At 37.5% G+C, this 17,272-nt stretch overlaps 2 protein-coding genes across 3 annotated transcripts in view; one reads left to right on the top strand and one right to left on the bottom strand.

The window, feature by feature from the left end:
• Positions 1-17,272, bottom strand: part of Mhcl (Myosin heavy chain-like) — a 176,971-nt gene that overhangs the window by 140,634 nt on the left and 19,065 nt on the right. The window contains exon 1 of one of the 2 annotated variants that reach the window (XM_074092028.1): positions 7,456-7,597. The exons of the other annotated variant lie outside the window; for it this stretch is intronic. The gene's annotated coding sequence lies outside the window, so the exon portion shown is untranslated. Of the gene's footprint in view, positions 1-7,455; positions 7,598-17,272 lie in introns of those variants that run through there. 2 annotated transcript variants of the gene reach the window in all.
• On the top strand, positions 12,351-15,699 carry LOC141431066 (uncharacterized). Its single transcript, XM_074092041.1, has 3 exons — positions 12,351-12,583; positions 12,858-13,108; positions 13,449-15,699. Exons 1-3 carry the CDS (start codon positions 12,421-12,423, stop codon positions 13,887-13,889), a joined length of 855 nt encoding a protein of 284 aa, XP_073948142.1. The 5' UTR covers positions 12,351-12,420; the 3' UTR covers positions 13,890-15,699.

Genomic DNA, 17,272 nt, shown 5'->3' with positions numbered 1-17,272 from the left:
AAAGATTCTTGTTTTCATCATTCATTCACTGTTACCTCTAATATTTCATTTTTATTTTTACCAAATTTTTAAATGGCAGAGTGCACTAGATACTTAAATACAGATGGACAGAGCCATATAAGCAAAAAAAAAACTAACAAAGCTCGCACGTCAGATACTGGCGATTTAGTTTTATTAAAAAAAAATAACACTTAGGATAAGCTTAGGGGTAAGTGGAACGAAACGAGGACAGCAACGCAACTAAAAATAATAAAGATGGTTATTCGGGTTATACCTACATATATCTACGGGTTGAAAGAAAGTTTTTTTTTTAATTAGAAATATCTCTTCAACTCATTGCTTAATGGTGTTATTTGCCCTATTCTGGAAATATCAAAAAAGCCCTATCGCCTGGCAAACCTAAACCGCTTCGAATTGTGAAGATATACTTAGAATACTTACCTACCCATCCCTTTTTCAGAGTAACGAGCCGATGCCTTTAACGGAATCTTGATTTTAATATAACTTAACCCTTTGAGGTTAATCACCGCTTGTTTTCGATCGCAGATGGCCTGCAATGTTTATATATATTTAATATTCTGCGCTTTTAAATTAATCCCCCAAAGGTAAACAGCACAAAACTGTGATTAATATTGTGCAGCGTATCTAAATTCGCGGGGCCTAGAAAAAAGTTAAATTTAGAATGCGCATTCAAAGTATCAAGATAAAAAATAGTTCTACAATATATTACCTAATAGTAATTAATTAACACATGTAATAGGATGTCTTACATTATGCTATGATGACTTTCGACGAACTGAAGGATCTAACTTATTCGCAGTTTAGTTTGGCAATATAATGCCCGGTTCACATTATTCCAGTAAAATAATAAAAAATATATATCTATATTCCAGAAAAAAAAATCCAGATGGCCTAGTGGTTAGAGAACCTGACTACGAAGCTAGAGGTCCCGGGTTCGATTCCCGTGTCGGGGCAGATATTTGTATCAAAAATACGAATGTTTGTTCTCGGGTCTTGGGTGTTTAATATGTATTTAAGTATGTATCTATCTATATAATTATATTTATCCGTTGCTTAGTACCCAGTACACAAGCTTTGCTAAGCTTACTTTGGGACTAGGTCAATTGGTGTGAATTGTCCCGTGATATTTATTTATTTATATTTTAAAATCGTGCCAGTAGCTATACATTGTGGGGTCACAATCCATACGAGTTACACAAGATCGATCGAGCACCGCACTGTCATGCTACTGGAACGGTTTTACTGGAATAATGTAAACCGGGCATAAGTTATATCTTTACTCTTCAATTTATATGAGCGATGTTGATGTTTATACAGCATTTAAATGCAAATCATCGCAACACCTGCGTTATTAGCATACGAGTAATGTTCGTAAGACAATGCAACGGATCGAAGTACGGTAATATCTGTAATTCCGACTCGTTATCCTTCACATAGGCCGTGGGGTACGGCAAATGTCAAATGTTCTGTTTGCCGCATAATGAGATGGTAAATTAATTTACGTAGTACCTAGACATACAAGTGTCTTAAAATTGCTTTGGGAATATTTCAGCAGATAATTGTGTTAGTTTAACTCAACACCGCTGTCGGATTTTTGATTCAAGATGAAGTCGTCTCTTTGACGCAGTAGGTACATCTTGAATATCGACCAACGTATGAAAATATCTATTAAAAAATATTAGAAAAATCCTACAAAACCATTTACAGGGGTATTCAGTCAAACTAACTAAGTTATCTACAATGTTAAGACACATTGTATGTACAAAGTTGTGGAAGTGTTTTACTTTCGTCATCACGACCCTACAACAGGGGAAAGAAAGATACAACATTTTTAATATTTTCAGTTTTCTTATTGCTTGTGCTATAGGAATAGCATTTATAGTTATATCACAACCAATCTCTTCATCTCAATGAACTTAATTTTTCATACCGTTCTAGGGCAGCTAAAAGTAGTCTATGAATTTAGTTTTGAGGTACGGAAAAGTAAAAAATCTGACCGTGATGAATGGATAAGGAAGAAACATTAAAGTCTATGCAATCAAAGAAACAAATGAATAATTAAATATATGCAGCAAGTTATCTAGTTTTCTGTTTATATGATCAGGTCAATCTAGTGACATTTATTAGCGTTTTTTTATTATTATTTTTTTATTCGACTGGATGGAAAACAAGCAAGTGGGTCTCCTGATGGTAAGAGATCACCACCGCCCATAAACATCTGCAACACCAGAGGTATTTCAGATGCGTTGCCAACCTAGAGGCCTAAGATGGGATACCTCAAGTGCCAGTAATTTCACCGGCTGTCTTACTCTCCACGCTGAAACACAACAGTGCAAGCACTGCTGCTTCACGGCAGGATTAGCGAGCAAGATGGTGGTAGCAATCCGGGCGGACCTTGCACAAGGTCCTACCACCTGAAGAACACACCTGTTTCATTAAATTATGAGCAACCTACAGCCAGACCGTCACCACAGAATCAAAATTATTAACACTTAACATTTGCTTTCAAGGATTTCGTTAAGATATTTAATAAATGATACTCCTAACTAAAATACCTTTCTAAAGTAAATTACGAAAACGATACATTAAATAACGATCATAAAAGCAATTTCAATTTGATTGGAGTACCTAACACACGTAGCGCAACGCAAATCCCAATAAATAAAGAAGTCCAAGTTATATAAATTACTTTCATTACAAAACAAGAATTCACACTATGCTAATGAATAAATTAAATTAGCCAACATTTGAGAAGATGCTCAACGAAAGTTGACTGCAGTCGTATCAAGGTTAATAGTGGAACTAATACAAACATCAGAAGAACGGATATCGAAATTGACGTTATATTTGGTTGAGTTAGAGTTCCCCAGAAAATAGCCACAATGTCCAAAGTTTTGACGCCTTACAATAATAAATATTAAGTTAAGTGCCAATAGATGAGGTGCATTCAGGGTCCGATTAAATAGTTTTAGATTAGAACGCGTAGTATTAGATAGATAGTTTAAGTAGCACCGACGGAATCCTCAACGCAGCATGGAAGCTCAAGCCGGTTTTTTGAGAACATCAATGCAATTTAAATCGAGTTATCATAAATTAACATGAGTGAAAACAAAGCCCCCGCACCGCCTACACCCTCTTCAAGTACAATACTCGAATTTCACAGTTCACGGCTGTCTCACACAATGAGAGAACACGCGTTTTGCAATCTCGGTTTCACTAATGTTATGACAAAATTAGCGAGAACCTCTAATTGTTGTGTCTCTGAAAGAATGCGACAGCGAAAGTGACGGGAGGATTGGATTTAAAAAAAATCTTTGCTAGTTATCTATTTTTAATTACATAGCGTTATGATCCCATAACAATGAGGAACAATATTTTAATACTCAAAAGAATTCAAAGTGGAATAATGGAATGTTACTGCAGGGGAAGATAGGACGAATGAAACCAAAGAACTAAATATTTCACATGACAGCAAAACTAGGAATAAAAAATTCGGTGTCTTAGATTTAACTCAAATGAATATAAACGATACTAACGAAGGTACGATTATATTCTAATATGATTGATGTATGATGTGTACGGTCGGTTCCCTGTACCTATCCACTTTTTTATACTAGTTGCATAGAAAAGTGGATACTTATGTTAGGGCACCGACTGTATCATAAGAAGCTAAGATTGGGCAATTTTCTCACAGGAAACAAGCAACATAACCCTTATTGTTTCATTAAAATCAAAACATTCTCGTAAATAGATGGTGACATGACATTACGCGGAATAGACTTAGCACAGGGCAGGTGCTGTTAATCACTTCAGACTCGACAGCACCGAGTAAATATATCAATTGCTGTTGCTTTAGAATTAGCCCAGATAGGGCTTACAGAAACAATAGAGCGAGAAGACGCACATTCTAATGATACCGGATATATTCTAAACGGCGAAGGCGCGGCCGGAGTAAAACTATCTTTAGAAATAAGGAGCTGGACAGTTAGGAATGAGTGATGGGTATAAATGCTTATAGAATAGAAGATGACTAAAGTTAAGAAACTAATACTGAAAAATGGAGGATTTAAATAGTGGCGAAACATCAGACAGTGAAACATACAACCTACCACTAAATACGGATTAACTAAATGCAACATCACCTAGAATTTCACTTCTAACATTTTTCACTATCAATAGGTACAAGAAGTCACAGTTCAAGAGTTATTCGGACGAGTTATTGGATGCTACTGACCAATGACTGGCGTGGGTGGCGGTTTGAGTGCAGTGAAATTTTTGAGTAAACACTCTGCTCATACTTACTCATTAACTGCATACGACGTCTGTCGAACGAGCACTTGAACTCGATCAGATGTCAATAAGTTCAACCTCTAGAAAACCTTTTCACTACAAATAAGACAGCTTAATTCGGGATTTCGGAAGCTTTCAAACATAACAAAACTGATGTTATTTGTGCTTGTACAACTCTAAAGACGTTTCGTCTTACTTGACTTCTAGATACAAGGTGTTTTAAAATAAATGCAGAATATTTCAGCACATGATTGGGTTAGTTTGACTGAAGAAATCCCACTAAATATTTTCAGGGTTTATTTATTGTGGTTGCAAAATGTTTCTTTACTTTGGTCGACTCGGGTAACTTTCTCCTGAATCAAAAATTTCGATGAAAAACTTTTACACAATATGTTCAGTTCAGCTAATTTAACCATCCGCAGAAATATTTCGGATTAATTTTGAAACACCTTGTATTGATGCGAATGGCGGGACCAAAGATATTGAAGTTTTTGTCAAATCTGATGATAATCTAATAGATTGTGACATCAAGATTTTGCTGTACTGTAGCGATGCTACCGATATCTCTGAATGATGCAATGAAGCAAAAAATGTTCTTGGAAAGATTACACGACCAGACAAACACGATTTAATATCTGTAATATATCATCTATTGCTTTAGGACCGTACAAAATATGATCATTTTATAATCACGAATACCTATTGCCGTTTTGATACATATTATTCTGTTGAATTAGACCGGGGCATTCTATGAAAAACAAGTCGATGCCATTAACCGTTGAAGAGTTCCGTCCTGCGGAGACGATCCTGGCCGGCCTACCAGGATGTCACTACCAGATTATTGTATTGTCATGTGCAATTTACATAATTATGCCAAATTTCAAGACAATCCAATCCGACTACTGGAAGTTGGTCGAATTTAACTTGCAAGGTTTGATGACAAACATCGGGACAGGTGCATGAAACTAAATAAAAGCTTGTACTAAAAAGATGAATGAAACCAATAAATGGCTAATAAGGTTAAGTTACATAGTGTGTATCGACGTAGGTAGGTAGTACTAAGTATTACTTTGGTGTTGCTTTAGATAGCCATTACGATGAGAAATTTGTCATTTGTTAGCAAAATTTCATTTAACACTCAAACTAAATCTCTAGATAGAAGTCGTTTAAGTACCTAATTTGATTATTTCAAATTGATTGTAGCGTTGATTGTTGTTGTTGTTGTTGTTAACTATAAGTATTACCCTCTCTCTTTGTCGGACCCTAACGCATTGCTCCTCTCATCCACTCAAAGGTAGAGATCCCTTAAAGGGATAAGTCCGCCTTTGTACAAGTATCTCAAAGTTTGTCAATTGTATTTTGTTAATTTTCTTTTGTACAATAAAGAGTTTACATACATACATACATACATTACATGAAAATGCTTGTAATATGGAAATAACCAGCGAATTCTTTCATCTCCAGATTTAAAAGAAACTAGAAGCCATATCATCAAATGAAATGTAATCAAAACTATCAAATCTCCATACGTAATGCGATACTGCTGCAATTTGAAATAATTAAGGCTAATCCCTGTTCCATTTGGCTCCGGCGGGGAACGAAAATAGGCTGGCACGAGCCTCAGTGAATTCTATCCCTTTTATAGGAGCACAGTTACATTCCGCGGACGCCGGACTGGAATCACCCATTAATTGCTTTTTTGCTGGCGCGATAATATACCCTATGTCAGGATAATGGCGACTCAGACGGGACAGTTCCTAATGCTAAGTTCCGTGGTCGGATTCGCTTTTATGGTCAGGGATTAAGATATTTTGATTGCTTTGCTGGATGCTATAAATACACGTCAAGTTAATGAGAGAATAAATGTAAGTTACTAATGCTGATGCGAAGTCTGTTGAGAGTTGGTTTATGGTATTAGAAGTAAGGCATGTTGATTGCTTTTATTAGGGTTCCGGAGACAAAATGGCAAAAACGGAACTCTTATAGTTTCGCCATGTCTGTCTGTCTGTCCGTCCGTCCGCGGCTTTGCTCAGGGACTATCAATGCTAGAAAGCTGTAATTTTGCACGAATATGTATGTTAACTATGCCGACAAAATGATACAATAAAAATTTCAAAAAATTTTTTTTTAGTGTACCTCCCATAGACATAAAGTGGGGGTGATTTTTTTCTCATCCAAACTTGTAGTGTGGGGTATCGTTATCTTTCAAATTCATTAGGGGGTTGCTGAAACGATTTTTCGATTTAGTGATCTGTTTGCAAAATATTCAACTTTAAAGTGCAAATTTTCATTAAAATCGAGCGTCCCCCCCCCCCCGTGAAAATTTTAAAAAAAATTAGTAAGTTTACCAAATTTTCAAGGAAAACTATAAGCTAAGTTTGCTTGAGTAAGAGTAAATAGCAAAATATACCTAAACTTGGAAGATTCCGTATAAAATACGAAATTCTTAGAAAAATATTACTTATTTTTTTCGTAATGGCTACGGAACCCTTTTTTGGGCGTGTCCGACACGCTCTTGGCCGGTTTTTTATAACTGTTTTTGTGGCGATTAAACTTTAATTAGTGTGAAGATGGAGAGTCGTCGATGGACGACATTGACATTTTAATGACTGATTAAAAATTTGGCAACCATTTTTGGGGTTTATCGAAAGGGTTCTTTACATAGTGAGATTATGCAATAATTAGAAGTATGTTGGGTTGAATCAAACTTCATGAAACGTCTTTAATATGCTCCACTTGCATAATTTTTGAAATATACCAAATGCTGAGTGTCTTGTTAATATCTTTACAATTCTGCATTTTCTTGTCACAAATTCGCGTATGTATTACAAAATCTAGATTAATCCTCGAAACAAGTACGGTATGAACGGAGATCAAGTTTTAATCTTCAAATGATAAAACTGAACCCGTCCGTTGCCTAATCAATTAGGCAAGTAACGCATAAAATTAATCACTGTGTCACAACGTATTTGTATGTAACTACACTCAAGACCATAGAACCGTAACTCGAACATTGTTACGGGAGCTTGTCAAGAAACGAAAGCTTGTCAACTGACAGGCCGTTGCGTTTGACAACACTAGCTGTCAACGATGTTTGACACGCCGATCTGCACCGTTAAACTCAAATAACATCACATAACAAACCACAAAAATTAACACTGGCACACGAGAATGTCTTTTGTTTAATTTCAGTATAAGTACTTAACTGAAAACAAAACGGTTTCAATTCGAATTTTAAATGCGTTCGCGCGTTAGGTTGGCGCGGGTCGGCGCGTGCGCGGCGTTCGCAGCGTGGATTTTAACTGTTTACGCTTAGTCTCGCGAGATACGGCGCCCGCGACGATGCAGATTAGGATGCGAGCGCAAGTATTGGCGGACTTAGGGCCTCTATATAGTAGGTAGGTAGAGGTACCTAAAATATACTTCCATATTTTAAGTCTACCTCGGTCTAGATCTGATAGTTCCAACCTGACCAGCGATTGTTTCTATCTGACCTGATAGAAATTCCAGATGGGGAATTCCAGATGAGAACTAAGACGCATTTGAACATAGCACCGTAGGTACTTTCATTTAAACTAAAACTAAACTTAGGTGTGGGTGAAATTCTAAAACTTGGACTATATTAACCGGTAGTTAGTTAGTAGACTGGAAAAGTTTCGTTGTATCTATGTTAAACTAGCTGTTGCCCATGGCTTCGCTTTCGCAGAATTACTATATAGTTCAAAACTTTTGTGATCTTACGGGAACCATACATTATTTCGGGATAAAAAGTAGCCTATATGTTAATCCAGGGTATATATAACCTGTGCAGCTGTGTGCCAAATTTCATGCAAATCCTTTCATGAGTTTTTGCGTGAAAGAGTAACAAACATCCAAACATCCACCGATACGAGTACAACTCATCTGCAATACCCCTGGTGTTGCAGATGTTTATGGGTGGTTGTGATCTTTTTACCATCAGGAGACCCACTTTCTCGTTTGCGATCCAGTCGAATAAAAAAAAATACAAACTTTCGCGTTTATAATATTAGTAAGTAAGTACCTAAGCTTGTCTATCGTAACACAACTGAAAATTTTCATACTATTTTTTACGTACGGCTACAACTCTACAGCACCACAGTCTACAGATTTTGGTGGTAACCAGATCTTACCAATCAATATGTCAGATTCTCTTCTTAGTTTGTGGTCCTGTAAACCCGACGTCTGCGCATAAGGTCCGATCCAAATAAGGCGCAGGATAATCTGAATACGAGTCCATTGTACACAAGGCGTGTTCGTTCATATATAGCTTTGATATCGATGGTTAAATTGATGATTGCTTATGGATTGGATGTTAACCCTATTGTGATTCAATGGAATAAGTGTAGTTAAGGAAGGAGGGTGTTCAAGCGGATTCACACTTCATCGGGCCTCACCCCAGTATCATAACATGTGTGACAATAGACCTCAGCACTTATGGCGAGAGTTACCTTTAGCTATGCTTTATTTGTGTTTCAAAAAAGTTTGGAACGTTTTCATAACTTTTTTTTGCGACTGCGGCGAAGCTCAAAAGCGGGTTTGTGTTTTTGACATGTACGTATGTATACATACGTATGTATACATATAGGTCAAATACGCAACATTCCACCACCACCGTGCTTCCAGGTACCATCAGCCAAATAAGTGGATGTATACGTATGTATACATATAGGTCAAATACGCAACATTCCACCACCACCGTGCTTCCAGGTACCATCAGCCAAATAAGTGGCCTATCAATTTTTAAACAAGTTCCTATCAAATGAATATGTCGCTAAAGTCGAACTTTCAAGTTGACAGACACGTCTGTTGGCATTATTGTTTTATGACATGCAAACGATTATAGGCTTTAGGGTGGTAGACCACATAATTATTTGGCTGGTGGTACATACGTGCCTATGGCCTTCGCAGGTAATTATTAACCGGTTCAAAAGATTCTGATAAATGATATGAAATACGACGTTTTTTATGACAGTTCCTACATTGGAATACATTAGAAAAAAAAATGGAACCGACTACAAACCCCTTGAAAATATTTTTCTAGGTATAGTAGAACGACTCGAAGTCGGTGCCTCAGCACGAGCCAGCAGGAGTGGGACAATAGCCGTCTACCTCTTTTACATACTATGGGTTTCAATCCCTCCTGCTGGGTCGTGCTGAGTCACCGACTTCGAGCTAGTACGTACCTAGATAAATATTTTCAAGGGTTTTGTAGTCGGTTCCATTTTTTTTCATTTTTTTGGAGTCGGTTTTACTTTTTTGTTAAACAATTTCTTTATTTCTCACTTTTTAGTGATTCGTAGCCAAAGTAAATCTCACAACGATTCCATTAAGCCCAAACACGACTTAGTTGCTTTTTTTATAACAGGGTTCCGTTGCCTACCTTCTGGCTTCAGCATCAGATCAGTTCGAAAAAATCATTAACTTAAAGTTCTTAGTCGCTTATCTAGGTATATTAATCATGATCGTTTATAGACGAGCGAGCATTACTTAGCTTTGATGAGTTCCATTTGTCATCACGATCTTCTTCATCAGGTCCAGGTTACCAAATTATACTTTCTGAATGTAAATGCTCATCTTAATGCTAAATATGTGATAAAAATATGATATATGATGTGTGATATGTGATATGTGATAAATATGTGATATGTGTAATATGTGTTGGCTGAATAAACATATTTCTATTTTATTCTATTCTATTCTAATATGACAAAATCGTCATAGGTGTACGGTGTTTGCCCTCCATTGCCCTAGGATCCCATCATCAGATCTTAACTTGGTTGATGGGACCACCTCAGAAGAATACCCTTTCGATTAAAAAAATAATTTTCAAAATCGGTCCACAATTGACTGAGTAATCGGTGAACATACAAAAAAAAATACAAACATTGGAACCTCCTCCTTTTTTGAAGTCGGTTAAAAACAATAATAAGGCTGGTTGTCTCATTGACTTGTAACTTGTAAGTGGAAATAGTCTTTAGTGTTTCAGCTGTACAAATGAAATTGACCCTTAGGATTAGGATGGCAAGAATTTTCTTGTTCGACTACCTTACATGAAGTACTTAGAAAATCCCGTCCCGGGTCCCGGGAAAGGACATATGATCGATTTTCCCGCGGGATAGCGATAAACAAATTCTACGTAGACGGAGTCGCGGGCAACAGGCTAGTACGTAAGTATTTAATGTAATTGTATATTTAGCTCTTTAATATATTTTTATCACAAAACCATCGCATGGAATCTCCAGTATTCCTCAAAGCGGCGATCCGAAAGATGCGGCTTGGTTAATTAGTTCGGAATCCATTATGCCGACAATATTTATTTATAGAGTAAATCCTCAGACAGGAGCCATTTTGCTTTATTTTAGACTCACACCGCGGTAAAGGAATTAATGGCTTAGAATTCGTGCTAATTTAAGTTGAGATTGTGTTATCGTCGGGGATAGCGTACCGCGTATATGTAGGTAGGTACACTGCCTTCTTTGGTCATCCACACGTCGTGGTGACACATTTGTGGAAAGACTTGTGATTCAAGGGAAGGTTGAAGGCACGAGAGCACGCGGCAGGTCACCCATGCGTTGGACGGACCAAGCTAAAACTGCGCTTAACGGTCCACCACGAATGTTGGAGAAGGGCTGCAACACCGGGAGGATTGGCGACGGGTAAGCTTGCCACCACCCCTGATGTGACGACCAGGACCACTCTGCCAAGAGCGTGACGACGAAGAAGATTTCACTACGTGTAGTTGTTAATACATTAGATACAGAAGTTGTTTTCCTTGTAAAGCTCTTGGTAAATTTCAAATGGTTCAAAATTCAAAGTTTCGAGCCCGGCTTTGAATCCATGACCTTCTATTTGGGAGGACGTTCATCATAATTCTCATCATCATCATCAGCCGTAGAGCGTCCAATGTTGGACATAGGCCTCTCTCATACACCTCCAGTTGCTTCGGTTGGAAGCGGCCAGCATCCACTCTGAACCCGTGGCTTTAACCATGTAATTTCTCTATCTCGTTGGTAGCTATGCCACGCTTGCCGATCCGCGGTCCCCAATTAATAGTACCTGGGCGACAGAGCTTTGCTCGGGCTCTAAAACTCGGTACCAGCGTTTTCCCAGTGGCCAAACTGGATCGATTTTTCGTCCCCGAAAACCCATAAATACATAATTTCATCGAAATCGTTGGAGCCGTTTCCGAGATTCTGATTATGTTATATAGATAATAAAGCTTGATTGTTTTAACTTTGACTTTGCAGCTTTGATGTCATTTTAAACCTAACCTACCGTAACTTAGTAAGTTTGTGTCCGTTTGTAATAAAAAATTAAGAACTTATAAATGTTGACAAAAAAATTGAAGAGGATCTTGTTAAAAATAAAAGCTGAAACTAGATAAACTTTAAGTCCTTGCTTATTAATAAAGAAGGTACCTAAGCATTTATTAAAAAAGCATTTCACCTTCATGCGCGCAGTTATCTTATCTTATTGGTTCAAGATAGATGGAAAAGACAAAGTAAACAAACACAGACAAGCAAGCTCAGCAAAGCTTTTAGTGATAAGGAAGCATTATCCCGAAGTGGAATGATTATGTAAATGATTATTTTCTTTAACTAATTCGATACGGACAGCCAAAAAAGTACGATTTATACAGCTAGCTATAATAAAGAAAACATTTTCAAAACACATCACTGCGGCTTTTACGTCCGAGCTCAGATAGTGGCGCCATCTGCAGTTACCTCAACCAGTTGCTTTCGTTTATAAACAAAACGTAAGAAACATCTAGGTCAACGCCATCTAGTTTAAATTTATAAAACTACAATAACGTTAAAGTTAGTTCTAAACCTTTTTACTAGATGGCATAAATTATATTGAATTAAGCGACATCTTGTATTGAATAGGGAAAATACTAGTAAACGTTACTTCTACTCATTAGTAGATGGCGCTCAGTAACGTCACTTGACAGCTAGTGAAGATTTTTTTGCATGACAACACAGGTCGTGACGTCGTGCTGCGCAGCGCGGTTATTTTCGTTCGTGATAGGTAGCCGACATTTTGTTTTGACGTGACGCACGCGAAAACGAGAAGTTGTAGAAGTTAGAAATGCCTTTGAACGCGGTTGGCTGGAGTACGGAGGAAGATCAAAATCTAGCTGAACTAGTCCAACCGCATAGCTTTTTGTACAACGTGCTTGATCCATCTCGGAAGAATATATTAGCACGAGAGGCTACATGGCAGGAAATAGCGCAAGCGTTGGACAAACCAGGTAAGTTGCGAATCGAGGATTCGCTTTGCTCACAAAGTTGTGCTGCAAAGCAAAGCAACGAAGATAAAAATACGCCTCACCTTTTGCAAATTTTTCACATGTTTTGATGAATAGCTTTCGATGAAGGTTAAATCTGTGCAAAGGTGCTGAAAATAACAAAATAGTCCTACAAAACTGACTTTTTTTATTGTTAGTATTGGTGTTATTGTGTAGGTAGAGGTGTCAATTTCAACTTATAGCGTTTAAGGCTAATTTAAAAATTCTTAAATTCCAGTTGAAGAATGCAAGAAGCGTTGGCGCGGTCTCCGAGATGGCTATATGAGGAGCAAGCGGATGGGCACTATGCACAAGACCAAAGCAGCCGTCTTCGAGAAGCTCCAGTACCTTGATGAGACATCTATGGATGGCACTGAGACAGTACTAGAAGAGGCAACAATGGACAACGAGGAGGATCAGCAGATTCATGAAGAGCATGTTGTCACTACGGAACAACAAGTTATAACTGATAGCCAGGAATATTATGAAGTAAGTTGTGCATTTCTGATCAGTAAATAAGTACTTAATATCTACTTGGTTGGACTTTCAATAACAATCATTACATGCAAAACCAAAACCAATCACAAATGATCTGCTTTTGTCTGTTGTAACCTTCAATTTGACCTGTGCTCTTATTCCTAAACCCATCATGCATATCAGATTTATATAATAAAACATTAATTTATTTATTATTAATTTAAAAATGTATCAAGGTCTACTTTAAATCATATGATTCACCCAGTAGTAGCTATGTAACCAAAGGTCCTGGCACCTCACCTGTTATTTATGCTTTAACTACCAGCTGCAATGAATTATTTACATATTCCAGATCACAGTTGTGGATGGTCCAACAGAGCAGCACCAGCAAATCAAACAGCCAATATTCAAAGTGGTTCCCAAACAAGAAATCATCGACGAACCTCCTAAGAAAGTGATCAAAAAGGCTGGCCGGAAGAAATCCATGCCAGTACCTCGGAACTTGCAACCAATAAAGATTCTCCCTAAACCAATACTCATGAATGGACCCAAACTGCTTCGGTATGTTGAAGAGCAAAAGGCAGCCCCAGAGCAAAGGAGTCAAGTGCTGGACAAACTTATAGAAAAGGTGCTAAAGGAGAACACTAACGAGATTGATGTGTTTTTTAGAAGCATGGCTGCCAGTGTCAAAAAATTACAGCCAACTCTAATACCAAAAGTGAAAATGGAAGTGTGCAATGTCATTGCGAAATACGAAATGCAAAGCTTTGACAGAAGCACTCCGAATTTCTAAATTTGTGCATATGTACAGGATTCTAAGGCTGCCAGTGGGTTAGGTGCGTTGTTTAGTTATTTAACTAGTATAAGAATTTTGAAATATTGACTTTACATACAAAGTATGATGTGTAGCTATAGTCCTATTATTGACTTGAAGTGGTATTACTTCATAGACCCTGTTTCGCAATAAATGGTAAATGTATATTTGTATTCTATTATTTGCTGCCATACACAGGCACACACATCATCTGAAGTTATTAATTAACAGGTTCACAGTCTGATGAGGCGCATGTGCCTCATGGGTGTTTTCACTAGTATGTCTATGCGGCACATGTGCCTTATGGCAATGATATAATTTTATATGAGCATTTAATGTATTTATTAATACTATGGGGATGTGTCGAAAGAAGGCTGGCACATTGCTTTGGGGCTGTAAACCTGTTAAGCCAGAAATATCCATGTTGAGTCTACAATAGTCTACATAGTTTTCTAGGAATTTTCGTGAAATTTTAAATATATAGGTTCCTGTTCAAGCGAATGGACATTCACATATGTAGCGTTATGTCATATATTTAGTGAAGGATTTTGAAGTGAAAAAAGTTTAGAAATGTTGAATGAAAAACTTTTCATTTATTAATTACAACTTTTCTATAAACAAAATCAACTGATCAAAACACTGTATTTTTATTTGTTTATAGACTTCTGTTACAAGCTCCTGGCGTCTGTTTAGTACATCATTCTGGTTATCTGTCATTCACATTGGATTGATGAATATTATTGAAAATGTTCCGTTGCTACGAGCTATGGAGAGAGCTATGCTTGGAGTTTCTTTGCGCGATAGAATCCGGAATACGGAAATTCATCGAAGAACTAAAGTCACCGACATAGCTGGAAAAATATGCAAGTTGAAGTGGCAATGTGGCGGGCCACATCGCTCGAAGAATATAATCGTTGGGGAAGAAAAGTCTTCGAGTGGCGACCACGAACCGGAAGACGAAGCGTTGGCAGGCCTCCCACAAGGTGGACTGACGACATCCTGAGAGTTGCGGGAAACCGGTGGATGCAAGTGGCGAGTTGTCGTTCATTGTGGCGTTCTAAGGGGGAGGCCTTTGTTCAGTAGTGGACGTCTTCCGGCTGATGATGATGATGATGCTGATGATTGAAAATGTTTAATTTTCATCAGTTTTGACAATCAGTCCGTCAGTCTGAGAGGGGTACGGTCATTCTGTCGTGATTCTGACCAGAACGATGGACTGAGCTGACGCCAGAATGAGCGTGTAGTGCTGTAAGTAATAAGTAGTTCTATAATATTTAAGTAATGCTCCAGTTATGGCATAAAATCTTCATGCTGCAACCATAAATAAAAAATATGTACCTACATTGTCGTGTTATGCTTTATTTTTCGCTTGTCTGGAAGAGACTGCTTTCAAGCGTTAAGACCGTCTATTGTGTATTTTGTTTTTATTTTTATTTTGTTAACAAATTATTGATTTGCTGTGTTCATTATTGCATATTTGTATTGTAGGTATTGTTTGCCCCACGGCTGTAGTTTCAATACGAGTCCATTGCGTATTGGGAACGTCACATGTTACACAGCGAGCATTCATGCAGTAAGTATGTAGTATGGTCAGTTCCCACATTTACGCACACCATTGAATTACTTCGCAGGTAGGTACAGATTTACTCACAATGTCATCCATATTAAAAATAAATAAAAACAATACCACTCCTTGCAGTCAGGTAAAAAGGAGCTCCTAGTTCATAAAAAATATTTGTACGACGATTTTAATCAACCCTATTATTAAACTGCGCTTGTCCGATTCGTACTTAGCTGTTTTTTTTATATACTAGTCAGAAGCTGCAGTGTATATACCTATTTTCGACGAATAAAAGTATTGATTGATTGATTGATTGAGAAGAAAATAAGGTCACTTAAATTTCACCGGTAAAATTAATCAAAAATATTTTAGGTTTTTTATCTGAACACCTTTGCCATATTTAGTCACAGAATGTATGAAGAATTATATTATATTTAATTGTATTTTCCTTTTACCAATGAACTTCACGTGGCGCCTATTTTCATTTGCGTATACTTACTTTAATGTCAAACAAACACCTGTTAAACATTACCTAACTAACTGGTCTAGTCTAAAAGCTGATCGACCTCGACACATTACCGCGTTTTGGAATGCGGTCTAGACTGGATTTGACACTAGTATTCAATTCACAATGATGTGCCTGATGCCAAAGCGTTAATGTGTATCAAAGTATCAACTATATCACTATGGGTTACGCTTCTACTCTGTCCGATGCCTTTTGTAACATACATCACCAACTTATGCCACTTTGCTCCCGAATAATAGCCCCTGCCCAAATTAAAAATTTGTGCGTTTTAATTTAATTAGGTATGGCACCCGAAAATACACCAAATGACCTATATCTCCACAAAAAAAAGAAATCAAAAATTCGTTATGTTTTGAAAAGTATTTGTATTGTGTTATGTTGTATTAATAAAACCATTTTTAGTCATGGGATTTTATAAATAATCATATTTATTAGTATTTTCGTTTTACCAATGAACTTCACGTGGACCCTATTTTCTTTTAGGTACCATCAGCTAAATAAGTGGTCTATAAATTTTTAAACAAATTCCTATCAAATGAATATGTCGCTAAAGTCGAACTTTCAAGTTGACAGACACGTCTATTGGCATTATTGTTCTATGACATGCAAACGATTATCAACTTTAGGGTGGTAGACCACATATTTGGCTGATGGTACTATAATCGACACAAAATTTTTGGGCACCCTTGAGCCTCTTACACTACTTAGCCTATAGATATAGATACTGCGAAGTGCAATTTAGAACTTCGTATCTTGCCGTCCCGTTGACGCTAATATTATTTAAAACGAGAGTGAGACGGACCGAACTTCGATTTTCGAATTTTAGTAGCCCCTCTGTCTCTTCAGCAGGGCTACTACGAAACTCGAAGTTCGTGTCGTGCGGTCCCTCTGACACTTATACTATTTAATACGAGAGCGAGAGGGACGGTACGACACGAACTTCGAGTTTCGTAGTAGCACTGCAGTCCATACTACACACCCAACACAGTGACGTATTGTGACCAAGGCTCAATTTAACCGGCGGACATCCGGCCCTTAAATTCCGGATGCCTGGACACTGCAGTCACTAAAAACATACATAAAATAAACGGTGAGGGTGGTCACTCCTCCCCTAGATAAGAAAACCGTAAGTCAATTTGACTCACTTTTATTACAATGGGTCTGCGGGTGCTAATTAAAATTGATGTTTAGTACTTAGGGGAAGCTCCTACAAATACATAAAATAGAATGTGATAGGTCGGAATTGTTATTTAATACTCTTTGCCTTTGTACTCT

Source organism: Choristoneura fumiferana, chromosome 9 (assembly GCF_025370935.1).
Source record: "Choristoneura fumiferana chromosome 9, NRCan_CFum_1, whole genome shotgun sequence".
Taxonomy (NCBI): Eukaryota; Metazoa; Arthropoda; class Insecta; order Lepidoptera; family Tortricidae; genus Choristoneura; species Choristoneura fumiferana.
Note: the sequence above shows the minus strand (reverse complement) of the source record. Positions and strands in the feature narration are given on the sequence as shown.

Coding starts and splice junctions, on each gene's coding strand:
- LOC141431066 (XM_074092041.1), top strand. CDS start 12,421: ATGCCTTTGAACGCGGTTGGCTGGAGTACGGAGGAAGATCAAAATCTA. Junction 12,584..12,857: donor GCAAGCGTTGGACAAACCAG/GTAAGTTGCGAA, acceptor CTTAAATTCCAG/TTGAAGAATGCAAGAAGCGT. Junction 13,109..13,448: donor ATAGCCAGGAATATTATGAA/GTAAGTTGTGCA, acceptor TACATATTCCAG/ATCACAGTTGTGGATGGTCC.